General features: G+C 44.3%; 2 protein-coding genes across 14 annotated transcripts in view; one reads left to right on the top strand and one right to left on the bottom strand.

The window, feature by feature from the left end:
• The first annotated feature begins 583 nt into the window (after positions 1 to 583).
• hebp2 (heme binding protein 2) lies at positions 584 to 19,228 on the top strand. Of its 7 annotated transcripts, none has more exons than XR_003039432.2 (7): positions 584 to 675; positions 842 to 965; positions 2,026 to 2,161; positions 2,680 to 2,860; positions 2,931 to 3,084; positions 5,676 to 5,848; positions 18,125 to 19,228. XR_003039432.2 is itself a non-coding variant. In XM_025007475.2 (6 exons), exons 2-6 carry the CDS (start codon positions 891 to 893, stop codon positions 18,131 to 18,133), a joined length of 555 nt encoding a protein of 184 aa, XP_024863243.1. In that variant the 5' UTR covers positions 584 to 675; positions 842 to 890; the 3' UTR covers positions 18,134 to 19,228. The 7 variants fall into 7 exon arrangements, 5 of the variants coding, with proteins under 5 accessions (XP_024863243.1, XP_024863241.1, XP_024863242.1 ...); XR_003039431.2 differs by lacking the exon at positions 18,125 to 19,228 and adding an exon at positions 5,924 to 7,388; XM_025007475.2 differs by lacking the exon at positions 5,676 to 5,848.
• The window catches only part of nhsl1b (NHS-like 1b), a 96,031-nt gene continuing 82,780 nt past the window's right edge, over positions 6,080 to 19,330 (bottom strand). For 6 of the 7 annotated variants that reach the window (XM_017423267.3, XM_017423266.3, XM_017423268.3 and 3 more), the window contains 4 exons: positions 16,689 to 16,820; positions 11,947 to 15,252; positions 10,395 to 10,512; positions 6,080 to 8,309 (listed from right to left, as the gene is read on the bottom strand). In XM_017423267.3, coding sequence (XP_017278756.1) covers positions 7,673 to 8,309; positions 10,395 to 10,512; positions 11,947 to 15,252; positions 16,689 to 16,820 — 4,193 coding nt within the window. In that variant the 3' untranslated portion in view covers positions 6,080 to 7,672. The remainder of the gene's footprint in view (positions 8,310 to 10,394; positions 10,513 to 11,946; positions 15,253 to 16,688; positions 16,821 to 19,330) is intronic. The other variant, XM_037981513.1, reaches the window with a different exon arrangement.

Consider the following 19,330-nt stretch of genomic DNA (forward strand, 5'->3'; position numbering starts at 1 on the left):
CCCCAGATGGGTCTTTTGGTTACACAGATGCTCTATGAGTTATTGAGTCAAATTTAGAAATTAGAAAATCTGACTTTCACATTTTATTTAATTTCTTAACATGGCAGTGATGTGAAATAATCTGCTTCCTGTTCAAGATCTTAAAGGCCTGATTGTATTTTGCTGCTTGTGGTTACACAGAGGGACAAATGGGAGAAAATCGTGGAGCGCATACAATCATTGGTAGCTTGAAATTATATATGTACATTTTACTTTTATAATGATTTAATGAAGAACGCCATTTAAGAATGAAACATTGACCCTTCAAAATAAAAGCTCCAGACTTCAAAAAGTCGATTAGTTATATATACATGTATATAAATTAAAATAAAAAGATGTCTACATGTCGTTAAGCTTAGGTTACAAGCAAAAAAAAATCTATCTATTTAGCTATCTCTCTCTCTCTCTCTCTCTCTCTCTCTCTATCATGGAAGCCACATTTTTTGTTGTTTTTAGCTTTTATTTTGATAGCAGTAACAATGGCGACAATCAGGACTCTTATTGTGAAAGTTGAGTCGTTCAGCCAATCAGCTTTCAGAGTTTTGTAACAGGAACCGACGTTACGAAAACATTTAAACTTACGACACAGAGGCCTGGACGCGCTTGTCTGCAGGTAGTTTTTCTTTTTTTATGAAGGTATGTCATAATTAAGTAACGTCAAAAATTCAGTATTTTATTCATACTGCCTGTAGTAAACTTTCATTTATGAATATGATGGTTAGCTTCGAAAAAATTGATTATTTTGTAGTTTTTTACGTAACATTTCAGCTCGTTTTGACTTACAAAATACGACGCTTCGCAGGAGTTCGGAAACTGGAGCTTTCTTTTGGGAGGACGCCCTTTTGACAGCCATGCTGAAAGCTGTAGGACAAGTGTTATTCTCAACAGGACTGAAGAATCCTAAATACACGGCAGAAGAGGCAAAGGTAAATGTTTTCCAGTTAAACTCGTAAAAAGGAAGAACTTCAGACTCTGGGCTGGATGCTAACAACTCCGTTTTCCTACACGTCACGGGACACGCGAAGTTACAGCTCCTAAAACTGGACAGTTAAATTTCACTGCAGTTTTTAACTGTTCCTACTTTTATTTCACACATTCACTGCAGAAACCTCACAGATAGAAAAGAAAATGGACATTTTTTTGTTTATATAGTTACATTTAACATGTATCCACCTTGTTTGTTTGGCAAACATGCATTTTGGATTTGTTGTTAGGGTTGAATTTATTTTTCCCCATTTATTGACAAAAAACTTGAAGATTTTTGGGAGTGTTTAGTCACCATTAACTTGCAATCCCTCTGTTTGTTTAGGCCGGTGGTCTTCGAGGGCCACTATCCTGCATGTTTTGTTTCTCTGCTCCAACACACCTGATTTGAATCAGTGGTTGATTAACAGGCTTCTGCAGAACAGGAAGAGGTAATTTAACCACTGAATCAGGTGTGTTGGAGCAGGGAAACGAGTAAAACATGCAGGACAGTGGCCCTCGAGGACCAGGATTGGCCACCCCTGGTTTAGGCTTTTAAAATTAAGTTGCTCTACTAATACAAAAAATAAACCCCTAAGCCAAAATAAAACGTACAATAGAGCAAAGATTAATCAAATGCACATAAAATTAGAACAGAAGACAAAGAAGAACCCAAGGTTTAAATTGTTTAACCTGGGAATCAAAATCTGTACAATCTGTTAAATTTTCAAATTATCTTTATTTTTATTAATCATAATGCAGCTCTTGTTTAATACAATTATAGATATTCCAATTAAAAAATGTTGCCCAGATTAAATTTTTAATGTGTGGCAGTTTCATCATACTGGGTGTATAAATGTATGAGCTGCCTGCCTGTAATGTTTTGTCAAAGCAGCTAATAATCCCCATCAGATTGCAAGGCAAAAGTGGGAACTTTTCACAGTTTTTTTTAGATTGTTTTAAAGCAGAGAACAAACTGGTCCCGAGCTGCAACTGTAACTAGTGTGTGTCTGCATCTTACAGGAAAAGGACTATGAGATCCGCACTTACCACGCGACCAAGTGGGTGAGCACCTCCCTGAACGGGATGCAGTGTGAAGAAGCCCTGAAGGCCGGCTTCCGCAGGCTCTTCAACTACATTCAAGGCAACAATCAGAAAAGTGAGTTTTAACTGAATCTCGAAGCTTTTCCATGTCTACAGGGAAGGGGGAAAAAATAATCTCTGCGACTTCTGAGAGATGCTTAATATGAAGCTTTGACCTTTATGAAATACAATAACACGTAAGTAAAAGGAGCCAGTCAGGTGAAAAAGGTTTAAGTTGAAGTTCAGCTTCAAAGTTGATGAATAAATGCAGGAGAAAAGTGACTTTATTTCCTGCTCAGCAGTTTGGGACGGAGGCACAGCCTTTGCCTTACTCAGCGCTTTCCTGCAGCATTATTGATGATAGTTTTTATTGTCTGTGCTGTTGACTACTGAGCTCTGCTGCAGAAGGAGAGCTGCTTAAAAAACGTGTTTAATCCTTTTTTTATCTGCTAAACATTGTGTTTATATTCCCACCATCTGGTCAGGAAACCCTGTGCTCCAAGGTTTGAGTGAAGCAGCTGCAAAGTGATCCTTTGTTTGGGAAATCGGATTTGACGCACCTGTTTCACGTGGTGTTTTTTTAATTATTTTTAGAGGCCAAAGTGGAGATGACTGCGCCCGTGACGTGCCGCGTGGTCCCTGGAGCCGGCCCAAATTGTGAGTCTCAGTTCACAGTTTCCTTCTACATCCCAGATGAGCTTCAGGCCGAGCCGCCCGAACCAAGCGAAGCCGAGGTGTTCGTGGAGCACAGGAAGGAGTTCACCGCATACGTCAGGTAGAGAACAACCGAGCTGACGGTTCAAGCCGGTGAGTGCTAACGTTAAACGTTTAAATCTTTTTTCCAGGACGTACGGTGGTTTCGCCAATGATAATACGAGGCGAGACGAGCTGCTGAAGCTGATTGAGAGCCTGAAGAGGGACGGCGTGGAGTTCGTTGACATGCCGTACTACACCGCCGGCTACGACAGCCCCTTCAAACTGACCAACCGCAGGAACGAGGTGTGGGTGCTCAGGAAGGCATCTGAGGAGTAGAACCTCAACTAAATGCAACTTAGAAACGCCTAAATGTAGGAATGGCCTGATAAATTCTGCAGTTTAACAAGTTAATAATGTTTACAATGAAGAGAAAGTGAATTTTATATCTGACTTGATAACGAGGAACCAAACACTAGGTTCCAAGAGCTCCAACAGAGCATCCATTATCTGATTAACATGGGAAAATGATTGAGACAAAAGGTCCAGCAGGGGGAGCCGATGAGTCAACTAAGAAGGAAAACCGTGAGTGCCTTTATAGGTTTGAACACTAATTCAGATTTTTATTTTCTGATTTTTAAAAAGCCATTTTAATCTTTAACTGACTCTTTCCTTAAACAGATTTCTTTCGCAACAAGTTGCCTGGTAAATTAAAAAAATTAAGACAATATGTCCTTTTTTAAATTTTTAAGTGGAAGCAGAATAGTTTGTTTTTTTATTCTAAATCAGCTGCTGCAGTTGCTCCACCTGTTCATACTGGCTGTAAACAGAGATGGAGTCAGAAAGTCAAACTTTCATTAAAAAATACCAAAGATTACTCTCGACCTATTACAAATGTGTACCACTGTGCGATATGTAGAGCTACAGGTGCAGATAAATTTGTTGGTACCCAAAACTATTCAAGCTGAACTCTAAAGTCAAGGTCCATCGCTTTCTGATTGGAGCATCTGACACATTTTGAATTGGGGGGGAAAGACCCAGGAGGGCTTTACTAAAGGCAGAAAAACAAAAAAAACAGACAGGTATTTGCCAAAATGCATGGTGAAAAACCCCAAAGTTTCAGGGAGAAAGCTACCAACAAATTTATCCACATCTTTACATACAATATACGTACATTTGCTCAGAAACTGAGCTAATGTAGTTCATCCCAACCTTTTTGGACCTTCTTTTGTCTGCAAACCAAATGGCAAATGTTACTGAATTTTAGACTTCTAGAGCCAGAAACTCAGCCAGGAACCATGATGGCACCTTTTAATTATTATTAAAGAAAGCTCTCCATTAAGCTTCGTATGAGCCAGGCGGGTCAAATGCAGCACCTGTGTTTAGTGTTCAAACTTAAAGTTAATTATTTGTCCGACAGCCTGATAAACCTGTTTATCTGCTTCGACTTCTCAAACGTAGCAACTTCAATATGATTGACTGAGTCACTAAATCTGGACCAGTCGGTTCACTGAAGTGTCTTAGTGATCAGCAGGCTGTGTGTGGTCTCAGACCTGGGGACATTTATTTAGTGGCTGAAGGATCACTAACATGATTTACTTTTTATGTTTAATTAATGTAATGTTGTGGTTAAAGGGAAGTTGCACCTAGAGGTGATATGAGCACTGCACAAACACAAAGATTGGGATTACTTGTTTCTGAATGAAGTTAAAGAATCTAAAATGTATTTTTATCATTAATAAATATAACTCATCATTAAATGATCAATTACTTTGCTCTTATATTACATCCGACTCCAGACTCTTTAAATTAGAGACAAACATTCTGATTGTCCTCCACACTCTGCTGATCGCGACCTTTCCTCCATCAGATTAAATCGCCGACCTTCCTCCTCCTCCTATCAGCTTCATCGTCAGGTTGATCTGTGCTGAGTCAGTGATTTTATTTGTGGCAGGTTTGTTCCCAGAGTCATGTTCGGACACTCAGCAGAATTGCTTCTTTTTTTTGACACATGAACACTTTACCTACAGCTCGCCGGTCAGCTGGACGTTCGTGCTCAGCGAGGCGCAGCCCTGCTGTGGAAAACACGAGTAAAATAATGAGCTTTTCTGTTTCAATCTGAACACAACAGTTTATCTGAGCGGATGTAGATGATGGAGTGTGAAAAATGCTTGCTCATAAATAATTTTTAACTGAAACTTTTTAGTGCCGCCACACGCTTCGGTTCAGATTTCATAACAAGCACTTTTTTTTTCCCCCCCTCTCCTTATCCTACATCAAGACTGAGTGTGACTGAAAATGCTTGTTTCTAAAGTAGAGTTAAATTTGAACACTTAAATTAGGCTGAAGCTCATTAGCTGCATAGAGAAGGGTGGATTTTACCCTGACCCTTTGAGTCTTAAATGCACCAAAACAGTCAAACAAAAAACAAAATTCATCAAATGCTTCTCTGATAATTTTAAAAACAAGTCTACTTTTACAGTTCACTTCATACTAACACTGCCCCACCTTGTAAAACACCTAGTGAGGCGTATCAAGATGAATTTAAGAAACAAATTTTAACTGACTGCTTACAGCATATTTTTGGGATAATTATAAAAAAAAAAAAGGTAAAGCTGTATTTTATATTGTTGTTTAATTGACTTTTTTGCATTGTTTGGACATTTTAAACGGTCTGTGCTGCTGCTGCTATTTTGTGGGTCAGAAGCAGAAGACAGTATTTAATGTTTTAAAATGCATTGTAATTACTGGTTGAGACAAAACCACAGGAGGGAGGATAACTTTTTGAAGCAGAATACCTGCAGCTGATCAGCCTGTCTCAGAGGTTGTTAATAATCCTGATTTATCTCCTCAGGTGGGTCAATAGATCTGATCTCCTGTTTGTTGTGCCTTGTAAGGATACTGTACAGATGTACCTGGAAACAACAGGACGGGAGGAAGCAGTGAAGTGTCAATAATCTGATTAGAGCTGGTACTGACTCCCGGCTGACAGGTGGATAAAGCGGCGACCCGTGTTTCTTCTCTCCTGAGAGCACTCGATGGCTGAATGGTGGAGGCTCAGTTCTGCTGGGTAAGGGTCTATAATTCACTCAAAGTCCTAATGGGATGTCCAGAAAGAGACATAACGTATGACCTCTCGCTGCAGTGGAGGGGAGGCATTAAAGATGGCCTCTGGAGCTCTCCTCGTGACGGACAAGCGTTGATGCCATGGAGATGATGCTGATGAGGCTGTGATTTGGGGTGTCGGGTGGGCAGATGGCCGTGAATAACACGCAGAGAGAGAAATGACAGTGACGCGCTCTTTAAATATCTCTGATTTTTATTACACAGACATACAGAGGAGCGTCAGCAGCTCGCCTCCCACTTCTTCTTCTGTCTATCAATCTGCTCCCGAACTTGTGGGATTGAGACATTTTGTGAGAGAAAACCCAGAGCCGGGTGCTCAATCACAGCCGGTCTGGAGCTGAGGGGCTCGTGTTGGTCACAGACGATTAAACCACACGGTGTTCCGGCTGCTCCATCTCACGCCTGTCAGCCCGCGTTTATAAATCTGAAGGAACCACATTTACTCAGCCGTGAGCACCAGTGAGAGATTTACATGAAGCCATAAATATTGACATTATTGCATCTTTGAAGCATTCTGGCATTAAAAGCAATCCGATAGAGTCGGGCTGGTCAATGTGGCCTTTTTGATTTCATTCCCAAACATTTGTGTCTCATTGTCCTCCAACTTTCTGGTTGACCAAACTGACGCTCTGCTATGAGAAAATAAATAAGATGTCTATAAAAAAAAAAAAAGGAAACCACTCTCCATCAACAAACAGGGCTCTAAAATTGTACAAATTCTAAAGTAAAATCATCTATGTATTTACAACAGAAGTATAAAGAAAAGGAAAAGAATAACATTTGCAGAAATGTTATAAAAGCATTACAGAAGTGGTATAAGCACCGTAAAGGTCTAACAGATCTTCTCAGCAGACTTTAAACATCACGTGGTGTCAGACTGTTCAGATTACCAGAACGGTTCCGTTTAATTTTTAAACTCTTTGGTTGCCCACAGGAAAGCTAAAAGATCTGGACAATAAAATAAGATTTTCTTACTATACATTTATAGGTTCAAACTTAATTCCATACTCATTAAAACAAACAAACAAAAGGATCTATGCACAGTGCAAAATCTACAAACAAAACAGAAATCAAGATTTTATTATTCCTTTTCATAATAAATCTGCTGCTTTAGTTTTATGAAGTCCTCTCTGATCCCATCACTAGGGGGCAGCACTGAACTCTCTGCGCCTCCTGTGAACTAAAAACAACTAAAAACCTGGAAAAGGAGCAGAAAGCTGTTGATAACGCAGCTGAAGTTTGTACCGAGGAGCTTTCTGTCTGCTGTACCACGTCCTCCAGAACCGGGATGTTTGTGCTGCTTTCAGTCCTTTTCTGAAGCCAACAGGCAAACGGCACACTGACGTTTACAAGCGAGTGAAAAGCACACCTGTAACTTATTACTTACTCTAGAGATAAAATGTTCTGACTCTGCACTTTCCTCAGTTCACCTCAACTCTTAATTGTGTTCCTGAAAGAAACTAGAAGGAGGATGGAAAAACAAATAAAAAAGCAAAACAGACTAAAGACACGGGGCGTTACAGAACTTCTTTTTTTAACAGAAAGGATGAATCGCCAAATGAAGGAAAAAATAAATTCATAGGAGCAGAACCAGTCCTCCGCCTCGGACTGTTCTGCAGTCCACGATGAGGCGACGGCTGGGCTCGCATCATGATGCCGCTCCTTCAGAGGCAGCACTGGGGAGGGGGGAAGGTTGGGGCTCTGAGGGGCCCCTACTGGCTCGTCTTCCAGCCCCCTGCTTGCTTGCGATACACGTCAGTTCCTGTCCTCATGTGCCGGTGGAGTCTCTGAGCGCTGGCAGAGTCTGGACCGCGGGTCCGGACAGACTCTCGGCGGTGTCTCCATACTCGCTCTCAGCCAGCTCGCCCTCCCGCTCACAGATCACAGTCATCGGGCTGCTGAGGATCCGGCTCCGGGCGTTGTATTTGCTGCTGGCAGCGGAGGGCGGGATGCGAGAGCGTCCGTACTTCGAGCCGCCAAGGGAGTAGGGCGATGAAGTCGGCGAGGACAGCGTGAAGGCGTCGTAGCGGTTCCACTCCATGTCCGTCGCCCTTTTACCGCGGCCGGGGGAGGAGCAGGGGCTGGAGGGCGAGGCAGGAGGGTCCAGCGAGCTCTCGGAGCGCGTCCGCTGGAAGCGTGGGTCAGTGGAGCGGAGCATCTCAGCGGCGGACATCCTGAAACTGTTCTCAGAGCGGCTCCCCTTCTTGAGGAGGAGGGCCTTGAAGGTGTCGCTGCTGGTGGAGGACTTGCGGAGGTTTCGCTGGATAGAGCCTGTCTGACGCGGCAGAGAGGACGCCGTCCCCGGAGACGAGCTGGTGGGGGTCGAAGGTGGGGACTGTGAATGGCCTCCAGCCTGGGACTTGTCTTCCTCAGACTCCCTGCGACCCAGGACCTTTCGCTTTGACCTGTGGACGAAAAGACGTACAGTGAGGTGTTTGAAAGAGTGATTCAGTTTAAACAGGATTACAGGAAATACAAAAATTTAAAGGCAATAAGTGTTGAAAACATTAAATGCTTTGCATTCTCTGAAGGAATACATATCACCTGCTGCCTTTCATGCCAAAGTTTTAGACTGAGCTCATTTTATGTTGAGAAGTGATGGAGTTGTAGATGTTCTTCACGATCTCATTGATGCATCAAGGCAGAAATGTTTAAGAAGTCAGAAAACGGGTGGAAAATGAAAGGAATTCCTATTTCTGCTTCAAGAAACCCTGTGAGTTCTAACAACTGAAGCTGCAGACGCTGCAACTCTGCAGATAATTCCAGAAGCTGCACAAGAAAATTAATCAAAACACAAAATGGGAGAAGGGCCTGGAGCAAAGCGTTAATCAGACAAAAGAAACTCAGCGCTGTATCAGGTGGATGACTGCATGAAAGCTGTCAGAATGTGGGTCGCTGGGGCCAGCAGGTAATCAGCCTCATTAATCTGTCATACAGAGGGTCAAACTGAGGGATTACTGCCAACTAGTTAGAGATAGGTTGCTGCTGCAGCCCCCTGTCTGAATGTTGGAGCAGAGAAATGTGAAAACTATAGATTGTGTGATAAGACAGGGAAAACTGAGACTGAATGTAAAGATAGAACCGAAAGACGGCCAGAATCTATATTCCCGAGGTCTGATTCTTCCATAAGTAAGCTGTGAGGGAATAACGCTCCTGCTGAAGGTCAAAACAAGCAGGACGGCTGGAGGAAACCAGAGGTTTGTGTGCGAATCGGGATCCTCTCTGATTTAAGACGACTGCAAAATAAGCCCGTGGCCTAAATTCAGCCTCACGTAGCGGCGTCCCTCTGTGCGTTCCCTTGTCACGTTAGCATCGCATGGCGCATGTTTGATAACACACCTGAACCCAGCCGACTGCAGTGACTCCACACTGGAGTGGCGGCACCAAAACAAACAGCAGCACTCTCTGGTTCTGGAGGTTAACACGGCTGAAATACGAGCCACAGCTCTGAGCACTCAATTGATTTCTTCCTCTCGGCCATATTACGTTTAGTTTGGAGGGTCTCCTTCGAGATAAGTAATTTGCTGCTGCAGCTGTGGAGGATTTTCATCAATTTACCCCAAAAAGAGGAAAACATTGAGGGGAATTGGCAACATAATGAACAAAAAGAGTAAAAGAAGGGACTGGTGAATCCAGGGTTATATTCTTTAACATCTATGGATTATTTTGTTATTTCTCTAGAGGAGATTTGCAAGTGCAGATCGCACTCATCAGCATCACCACCAGGGATCTCTCATCTTGTCCTAAATCTGTAAAATTATTTTAGATGCTGAATAATCCCGAGGTGTTGTGGAGGAGGAGCAGCTCGCCCGCAGAAACATCAGAGTTGTGCGTGTGACGGCGGCGCCATAAACGCACCAAGAACCTCCAAGTAGAGATAAAATCCGGTGAAATTAAATCCAGGGATGCTCATGAGAACTCCCAACTGCTGCTGCTGCTGCACGTGACTGAGAAACACAAACTGGCGGGCTGCATGAGAAATTTATGATGAAGCACGGGTGCACGTATGCAATGCATGTCAGAGAGCATGAGAGGTGGTGTGCACAGGAAGACTGAGGATGGGAACGTCTCCTGTGGCTTCTAACCCAGATTAGGGCCAGAGGGTGTTCAGCAGTTCAATAATAAATGAAGCAACATCTCTTTTTTTTTTCTTGCTGAGAATGAGCAATGTGACAACACAGATGCCTTGATGAAGATTTGATCATGACTTATTTCTGCTTCTGAAATGTTACTGCCTGAAACAGAAACAGAAAAAGGCGACTCTGTCCTGGACCGGGAGACTCCAGCTGAGTGCCATTCGGAGCGGGAGAGAGCTGGATGACTAAAACGTGGAGGAGGGGAGGCAGAAATTCTCAGCTGAAGACTGACAGGAGAAGGAAATTAGATGTTAGGAGTGATTAGGTTTATGAGCAGATTTATAAATAAAACAAAAAATGACAGAGAGGTAAGACTGAAAGCAGGAACATGGAACAGAAGGGTAAATCAGCTACCTGTGTATGGCGGCAAAAAGGTCCTCGGTGGTTCGTGGCCGATTCGGAGTCGGGGTCACCATGATCTTCTCAGACTCCCCGTTGGCAGATGGGACCGGAGACGATTCAAAAACTTCACCTGAAAGACAAACCGTTCACTTCCTTAGAGTAGGAAAAGAACCGAGGCACACTTTAGGTTCACTCGTGTGTTCATCCTGTCGCGTTAACCTGGCTGCCTGTGAGATCTGAGGAGGAACGGAGGAGGTGCCGGACTGTTTTCTCACATTTTCTTTTTCCCTCTCGTCTCTTTTCTCCTCCCTCCTCCTCCTCGTCTTCCTCTGCGCTCACATCCGAGCTTCAGCTGCCTGAGCCGCTGAATGCAGTCACACTTCACCCATCCTCCTCTTCATCTCCTTACCAGATCGCTTCCCCTCCCTCCCTCCCTCCCCTCTGATACGATGGAGTCCCTCCCCCCCCAACTCCCTCCAACCACAAAAAAAGCATCTCCCTGAGGACACTTGCCCCCTTCCTTACCTCACTGAGAGGATGGGATGAAAAGGAAGCAGGACAGGAAAAAAAAGCAGCTGAGTTGGAAAGACTGAGCTTGAGAGATTAAACCAAAAAAAAAAAAGTCTGAGAAGCAAAAATGGATATTTGTACAGAAAGATGGATGATAAAGAGGACTTGGAAGAGAATGTCTGAGGTGGTGGTGATGGGGGGAAGCAGTGCAGGACAAAATGAAGGGACAGCAGCCATGAGAGCACTCTGCATATAAAATCCATAAGGATGTGTAGAGGAGAATATAAGTGTATGATTTCATGAGGCTGCAGCACTGCTCTCAGTGATAAGCTGCTTCTTCCGCTCGGTTTTCACAGTTTTTAAAGCTTTAAACGCTCCTGGAATCAAGTTTAGCCTCTTGGCTTTGGGGAGGAAAAACAAATTTCACAGCTGTTTATGAAGCTGGCAGCACAGCTTCTGACCATACGAGATTATGGCTCGAGGCTTCATTAATGAGAAACTGAAGGTTTAAAATCTTTTTTTAAAAATCACAACATTTTCAGCTGTACTTTCATTAGCAGTTTTGGTGAAAAAAAAGAAACAAGAGAAATTTCATTTCCTGTGAAAATGCAGTGTGAATGCTGAGAGCTGAATGACTGAAGAAGCTGAAACTGAATCGTTAAAGCTAAAATAAGCAGAACACTAGCTAAAAGCCAAAAGTAAAAGTCAAACAGCTTGCTAAAATCTAAAGTGGCCGAATGACAGCTAAAAACTAAAAGTAAGATAAGAAGACAAAAACTGAGGCAGTACGCTGAAGCAGATTTCAAAGAGAACAAAGAGAGTTGGAGATCTTAACATATTTACGGGGTAAATATCTGTAAATATAAAAAGTATAAAATCTAAAGTGATAGCCTACATCTCCTCAATGAGCTGAATGTTCTGATGTACAAATGGCTAAAATAACAGACTAAGCAGAAGTAGGTTGTAGATTGCAAAATACAGATGAAAAAAATAAAAAAACAGGAAAACAAAAGTGTGAATATATCAGCATTCATATAAATATCAGTCCACTCACTTGTATCATCTTCCTTGGAGCTGATGGAGTCTGTGATGCTGTTTGTTCCATCTCCCTCCTCTTCTTCTTCCTCATTAATGTCTCCATTAGAACAAACATCATGGTCAAGGCTTGTCTCCTGGCTTGGAGGGGCACTAATGGAGAACTCATCCTGATATTCAATTAATGCCTCACTCGTTTCTGTTAAAAGCTCCAAGCCTTCTGTAGTGTCCTCCTCATCCTGTTGCTCTCTTATCTCCTCTCTCATCTCCTCCTCCATCTGTCTTTGCAGTGCATCCACTTGGTCTTCGGTTTTGGTTTGAATAGTTGTGTCCTTGTGATGAGGTGGAGCGTGTTCGTGGATTGGTTGGGGGTTAAACGCAGGGACAAAGGAAAGTTTGGGTTTCTTGGAGACTGCTGGGGGCTTCTGTTTGACGGGAGAACTTTCACAGCTTTGTGGAGGACTGGGCGAAGCTTTCCCTTCCTCAGTTTCTTTTCCTTTTTGGATAAAGTAACTCTGGTCCTCAGGTTCTCCATTCATGACAGCACTATCTGCCGTTTCATCTGGGATGCTGCAGTCTAGTGACAACTCTTCCAAAAGTTTTGACACAGGTGATGGTGAGGACTTTCGCAAATCATCTTCTGCAGAGTTGTCCAACAGGGTAAACACAGTGGGATTTATTTGGGTGTAAGAGGACTCCAGGGTCTGAGGTTTTAGACCTTGAATGGTTTCCATTGTTGTTTCCTGAGCTTCGATGTGATCCAAATTACCATTGATTTCCTTTTCTGGCCGTTTGACTGAACGGAGGTGAACACTCTGCAGAGCAAATGGGGTAATGAGGGGCTTAGGTGACTTGGTGGGGCTGCTGGACAGAGCTGGTTTAGAAGCAACCTTCGCTGTCTTTTTGGGGGATAAGGATGCTGGTACAAGAGGAGGCAGAGGAGGAGGTGGAGGAGGAGTGGGCCCCATGGAGGGCAGAGGAAGGGGAGGGGGAGGACTGAGGCTCCCATTGAAGGACGAACTGGTGTGGATCAGCAAATCAGGGGAGGGAGGAGGAGGGAATTCCGGGGAAGTGCAGCAAGCAGGGAGTGGGCTCAGAGAAGTACGCCAAGGGCTGTTTGGGAATGGGTCAGGAAGTGGTGGAGGAGAGGGGGAACCTGCATTAGAATTTGGTGGTAGAGGTGGAGGGAAGGGTGGAGGAGGGTTGAGAGGGGTGCTGGGAGCTGAGGAGGAAAGAGGCAGGGGTGGAGGAGGTGGCGGAGGAGGGCCGGAGCTCTTCAGTGAGTCTGAAGTGTTGGAGGAAAGGGAAGTGGAGGAGGAGGACACAGAAAGTGAGGACAAGAGAGAAGACTTCCTCTCCGGCACTTTGGGTTTGGGCCGGCTGCCTGAGGGAGACCTGCTGATGAGAGCAGGGACCGGTGTTCCAGCTGTGGGGGTGTTGGACTGGCTGGAGTAGCCACTGGAAGGGGAGGTGAGTCTGTGCACCCTGTCTGGTGAGGAGCTGGAGGGTTTGGCCTTCATCGACTCTCCTCCCTCCTGACCTGAAGCCCCCTGGGCCTGATTGTTGCTGTGAGTTTCTCCTCCATTCTGTAAGGCTTCTGGATGAACCCCAGCCGGCAGGTTTTCTGTGCTGTGTACCGAAGGAGTTTGTGTCCTCTGGTCTCCATGGTTACGAGGGTAGTCTGTGTAGTACCCCCAGGAATCCGCATAGTCAGAACGTAAGCTGCTGGTGTCACTGTGGGTTGGTGTCACGTGGCATAAGGAGTACGCGTTAGACACACCTCCACAGTTGGCTGCCAGTGACGCTGCAGAACTCCCTCCACTGACGCTACTCTGACTCCGCGGCCGCAGCACCCAGGGGTCATCGTAGTCGCTGCTTGGGCTGTGAGAAGGTGAAGACGGTGAGGCGCCTTTCGCCTTTCCTCCTCTCAGTCCCATCTGTAAGCTCTGCTGCAAGCTGGCAATTAGAGTTTCATTGAGCATACCATTTGGCTCATTAGCTCCGCCGACGGCGCTGATGCCTCCAAGAGGCTTTTTCACTCCAGGTTTGCGTCTGAGAGAATCTGTACGAGATGGGGGAGGCGGAGGCTTCTTAGACTTGCGAAGGGAGATGCTGCGGGACAGAGAGCGGTCACTGTACAGGCTTCCAGAGTCTTCCTGACTGACCAGCTCACGGCACTCGTACATGCTGTGTCGAGTGGCCCGTCCAGCTGCTGCTCCTTGCCCACTACCGTGACTCCGAGAACGCAGGCCTGAGTCCAGGTGCATGGAGGTAAAGTAGCCATCGTTGTCCTGGGAGTACAGGGAGCTGGAATCAGTTGTGGTCCTGGAGGAGTGGTCCAGGCTGCTGTACAGCTGGTTGATAGGAGTGGAACAGCTGGAGGTCAGAGTGCGGTGTGGAGCCACCACGTTTTCAGGTGTGTCATAGATCCATTGTTCTTCTGGTGGACAGGAGGGAGGAGTGGGGGCTAAGGTGCTGTGGCTGTGTATGCTGCTGTCTGAGTGACCTGACTCACTAGCTGGCCCACTCCCATGTGCTGTGTGTTTAGGAGTAGAAGTGGCCAAAGCTGGGCAGATGGAACTGTGGGAAAAAGCTGTTGGACTGGAGACCAGGGGGTCGGTGTTAGTGGAGGAAGCCATAATGGGTGGCTGAGGTGCGGTGTAAGCTGAGATTAATGGCTGAGGTAAATGAGTGGAAGTCTTGAGGGTAATGACCTCCGTGGAGCTGGACAGGGTAGCATTGGGGATGTAGGAGGTGGAATAGGCAGCATGCGGGGACACCACACACGCTGTGCTGCCATCCCACTCACCGGACTGTGTCCCCTTCACCTCCTGAGACTTGGGCCTGGGCAAAGAGTTTGTCCTTGGAGAGTTTCTCATGTGTACCACTGTATTGTCAACCTGAAACTTCCCAATCTGCCTCTGAGGCCGATCTTCTGACTTGATGGGCGTGCTGCTATAGATGGGATCAGCACTGAGGGACACCCTGGCACCCTGTCGGGGCAGACTGTGAAAACGTGAAGGGTCTCCGTTAAACTGGTGCATCATTATGACGCCGGAGCTGTCAGTGCTGGAGATGGAGATACTTCCTGTTGAAGAAGAAGCAGATAAGCCTGCCATCTGAGCAGCGATGCCCTGTCCTCTCTGTGCCCGAATCCTTCTCATGGACGGAGGTACAATCTTCACCTCCTCTGTCTGGCAGCTTGTGTCTCTGGTCTCAGAATGTCGGAGGCTTGAGTTGACGCTCCCAACTCGACTCAAAGTGGAGTACTGTCCTGGGAGGAACATGGAATGTGGCCGAAGCTCTCCGCCTCGTGCTTTTGTTGCTGTGAAACAAACAAAGAAGATGAAAATGTAACTGTGAAATGTGTTTTCCTCTAACGCCCATAGTCCCCCCCCCTCTCCATAACTTCATCATCTACAACTGACTGCACTGTCAGATAAACTGTTCATAGAGAAGCTTACTAATTAGATTTGTTGTAACCCTGTCATTTGTACTAATAACACCTGGTTTTCATTAAGGAGGAAATGACATGAGGGGAAACAGAAATACGACCAACACAATCTGAATCTTGTTTTAGCTCAGTCTAACAGAAAAGCCAATTATCTCCTGGGGTCTGGTGAAGCATGTGGCAGCCAACACATCTGCATCAGAAACACCAGCGTGCATGCACAACGTTACGAAGCTCAAACACAATCACAAACAGCAGAACGTAAACTATATGTAGATCCAAGGACACACACAAATGCAGATGCCACAAAGACACACACTGACCATACCTGCTGGCGCACAATTTGAACAGATGACGTCTAATATGTTTCTCATTTGTGGTGTCTCTCCCTGTTGATGTTTGCACCCCAAAACAAACACACCTCCTGCGTCCTTTTCTTTCTCACCCCTCCTTTCTGTTCCTAAACCACACACTCTTCTCCCTCCTTCGCTAAAAGCTGGACTGACAGCTTGGCTGCTGCTGCTACTGCGATAGATTAAGCTGCAGGTCTTCTTTGCAGGCAGCGCTGGTGCAAAAGGAGGGAGGGATGAAGCACTGGGACAATTACCCCAGCTCCAGTAATCATGACAGTCAGATGCTGTAGTCAACGGGGCACGAACCAGACTTTAAAGCTCCTGTCCTATCAGCCTCAGTGACCTCAGAGAAAAATGAGACGTTCTCCCGAAATGCTGCTACCATATGACACGTAGATAAACAGAGACGCTGCACCGTCAGAGCAGTGTCAGCTTAGAGAGCTTAGTGACGCCTAACACCCAATTCAGCTGAGTAACTAAGGTTAGCGGGCGTCTGGACCATCATATTTACCATAAAGTCCACAACTGTTCAGACTGTTTCAGAATTATATATTCTTAAAACAACAAGGTCAAACGATTATGAATATAACTGATATGGGGGTTATTGCACAAAATTTGTATTTCAGAAACCCCACACTTAGTTTTCCATGGAAAAAAATAAGTCTCTCTGTTATGCTTAAAACTAGTATAAAAGCTGAATTATAGCCCCAGAACTGATGGGGGATTTCAGAGCTGGTTCTTGGCTGCAGATGCTGTTTAACTGGGTGGAGGAGAGCAACTGAGGACAGAGAAATCTGCAGAAACCAGCTGCACTGTTATAATCCAACACATCCCTCTCCAGAACAACAGAGAATAAGTTTGTAAGAAGTGATGTCAGAATGAAGGGTGCTCATGCAGAGTTGCAGTACAGGTCTATGGAGAGTACTGGGCGAAGTGGAGCTCCACAGTAAGCCATACCTAGCTCCTGGTGGATGTTGTCAGGCAGCCCTGATATAGTCTTTCTGCGTTTGACCTTCTTGGGCCGGCGGGATATGGTGTCAGTGTTAACGAGGGAGCGCCGGATGCTCGCCTGGCGGTCAAACACTGCCCCTGGTGGCCGGGAGAGCGACAGCGAAGAGCAGGCGGACACACAGGCAAACAGCAGTCGGTTAGTCAGAAGGAACAAACTCATCAACATGCAGAGGGTTTCAGGTTTTACAAAAAAAGTTAAAACATGCAACGTTAGCAGGTCAGGGGAACATGAGGGTCAGTTCAAACAAGTTACAAGAAAACATCTTCTCCCCTCTCCACCTCAGTCGGGGCTAAATAACACTTGGCTGTATTTAGCTCAGATTTGGTGTGGTAGTAGCTGAGAGTCATCCCCAACACATACTCCATTAACACTAACAGATCACATCCTTGTTTAAAACTCTGGCATGCAAAGGCTATGAGCAATATACACTCCTTTAAAGAATGCTCGTTTTTAATTTAGGATGCATTTGTTCAAGTTTTGAGCTTTTTAACATAAAAAAACAACAAAATATTGATGCTGATTGACCAAAATTAGGTGCTCTGGTTCTAATATGTAACTAAAGACTTGGGTTTTGCATTTCTGTACCTTACCAGTGACACCAAGAGGCAAATACCAATGTTATACTAGCTTTGCCCACTAATAGCTTTGTAAAAATTTGTTTTAAATTCATAAAATTAGCCCTTAGAAGCATCATAAAGGTAGTTATTAGGTTGTAACATTATTGATTTATCCTCAGAGCCAAATATCCTATAAATAACTTGGATATAAATGCTCAAAAGTGACATCCAGTAAAGTACTACAATACAGTTTAAATGTTTCTAGAATGGTAGTTTAATTCATAAAAAAAATCAATTTCAGACTTTAAATCTGGGAACATACATTGACAGATATTTGCTTTTTTTTTAAATAATTCTTGATGCAAATATGAAAACTGGTTAATTTGTTTTTTAACTTTATCAAACACCAGCCCAAAGTATGTCAAACTAAAGGTTTTAGCTGCAAGTTTCCCTATTTTGAGAGCCAAGAGCAGAAGCTTCATGTTTCTTTAACAGAATCATAAAGAAGAGAAAATAGAATTTTTGGGCTTGTGGTTCATGTTTAATGCTTACTTTAAATTTGAGTAACAGAGATGGCAACATTTGTCAAAAACATGCTCTTCATACACATGCACAGGACAGGAAGTATGAGAAAAAGTGTGGTCAGTCGCACACACAGTGTTTCAGGCACCTCTTTGTCTGGTTTCACTTCAGAAGAAGTGAGATCGCACTCAGAGCTGCTCTTCTTTGAGCAGGTGACGGGGTGACGGCGGTGAAGATATGAAAGGCAGAGTGTCCAACACACTCCAACTCAAAGGAACTGTGTGTGTGTGTGTGTTTTACAGGCTCAGTAACCTGAAGTGACAGTGGGTGGCGTCAATGCTGTGTGTTTGTGGAGCGGGACCACATTAAGCTCATTATTGTCTGCAGGAGACAGAGAGTGAGGTAAACTGGCCTTGACATCAGCCGAAGGTGTTGAGGCTGAACTGGGATTTTTGGAGTCGCAGTCCAAAATCATCTAAAAAACAGCTCCCATTTCTTTTTTTCTTTTTTAAACATCATGCCTTCATGGCACGATCACGAATGGTGGAGAGAAGTAACTAAAACAGTCACACCAACAGGGGGATTGTGTCGACACATTTTGCTGTGTTCGCCCGTTCATCTGTCAAACATTTGGCGATCTGACAAAGTCAGTGAGAAGCCTCGACCTCTGGATAAGCTGTCAAATGAGTTTCACACACAGACGCTCGCTCACACATGCATAAAGGGAGGTGAAGGTCAACCTCCTGGAGGCGCGACGAGAAGAGATGGAAATAAAGAGGAGGCAGACATCCATGACTGACAGTTTTACTCCGGATGACTTGATACAGGAGCTGTTTAGTCTGCATCCATTCAGCCTCGGAGCATTAATTAAAGGAAAATCCTGACATTTTACTTACTGCTTTTTTAATCATTGACGTATGGAATTTAAAGAACCAATCAGCTAAATAAAGAAACATCACAAAAACTACTGTTTTAAATTAGTTGGAAACCTGCTGTTAGTCTACATGTGCTGTTTCTTAACTAAACGGTCAACTAAAAACTGTATTCTTATATACGTTACTGTGAAAAATATTTAAAATCATTCATTATTATTTATTTCTAGGGATGCAGGATTTCTTGAAATCTTTTAAAGCAGTCTTAATAATAGTTCTTCAGGCTTTCTTAAGGTCTTTTTAGAGTTTTACTTTAGGCTTTGGTTGCTTTTCAACTCCTCTTCTGTTCAATCCTTATACAACAGCTTATGAAGCAGCTTGTGCTTTAAAAAATGAGGGTAGTGAAGAAGCGGAAGACCAGAGAATATCTGGACTAGAAGGAATATCTACAGCAGATGAACAGTGTCTGACTGTCCTGTCTTTAAGAAATAGGACAAACACTCTTCTGAAAATGATCAGCCACTGAACTAAAAAGAAGACAAAAAGCAGCCAAAGTGTAAAAAGAAACCTCAGAAAGCCTGAAGAACTACTGATTGAGATTTAAAGAAATGAGAGCTTTGACTCAGGATGGAAACT

This window comes from Kryptolebias marmoratus, linkage group LG19 (assembly GCF_001649575.2).
Source record: "Kryptolebias marmoratus isolate JLee-2015 linkage group LG19, ASM164957v2, whole genome shotgun sequence".
Lineage (NCBI taxonomy): Eukaryota > Metazoa > Chordata > Actinopteri > Cyprinodontiformes > Rivulidae > Kryptolebias > Kryptolebias marmoratus.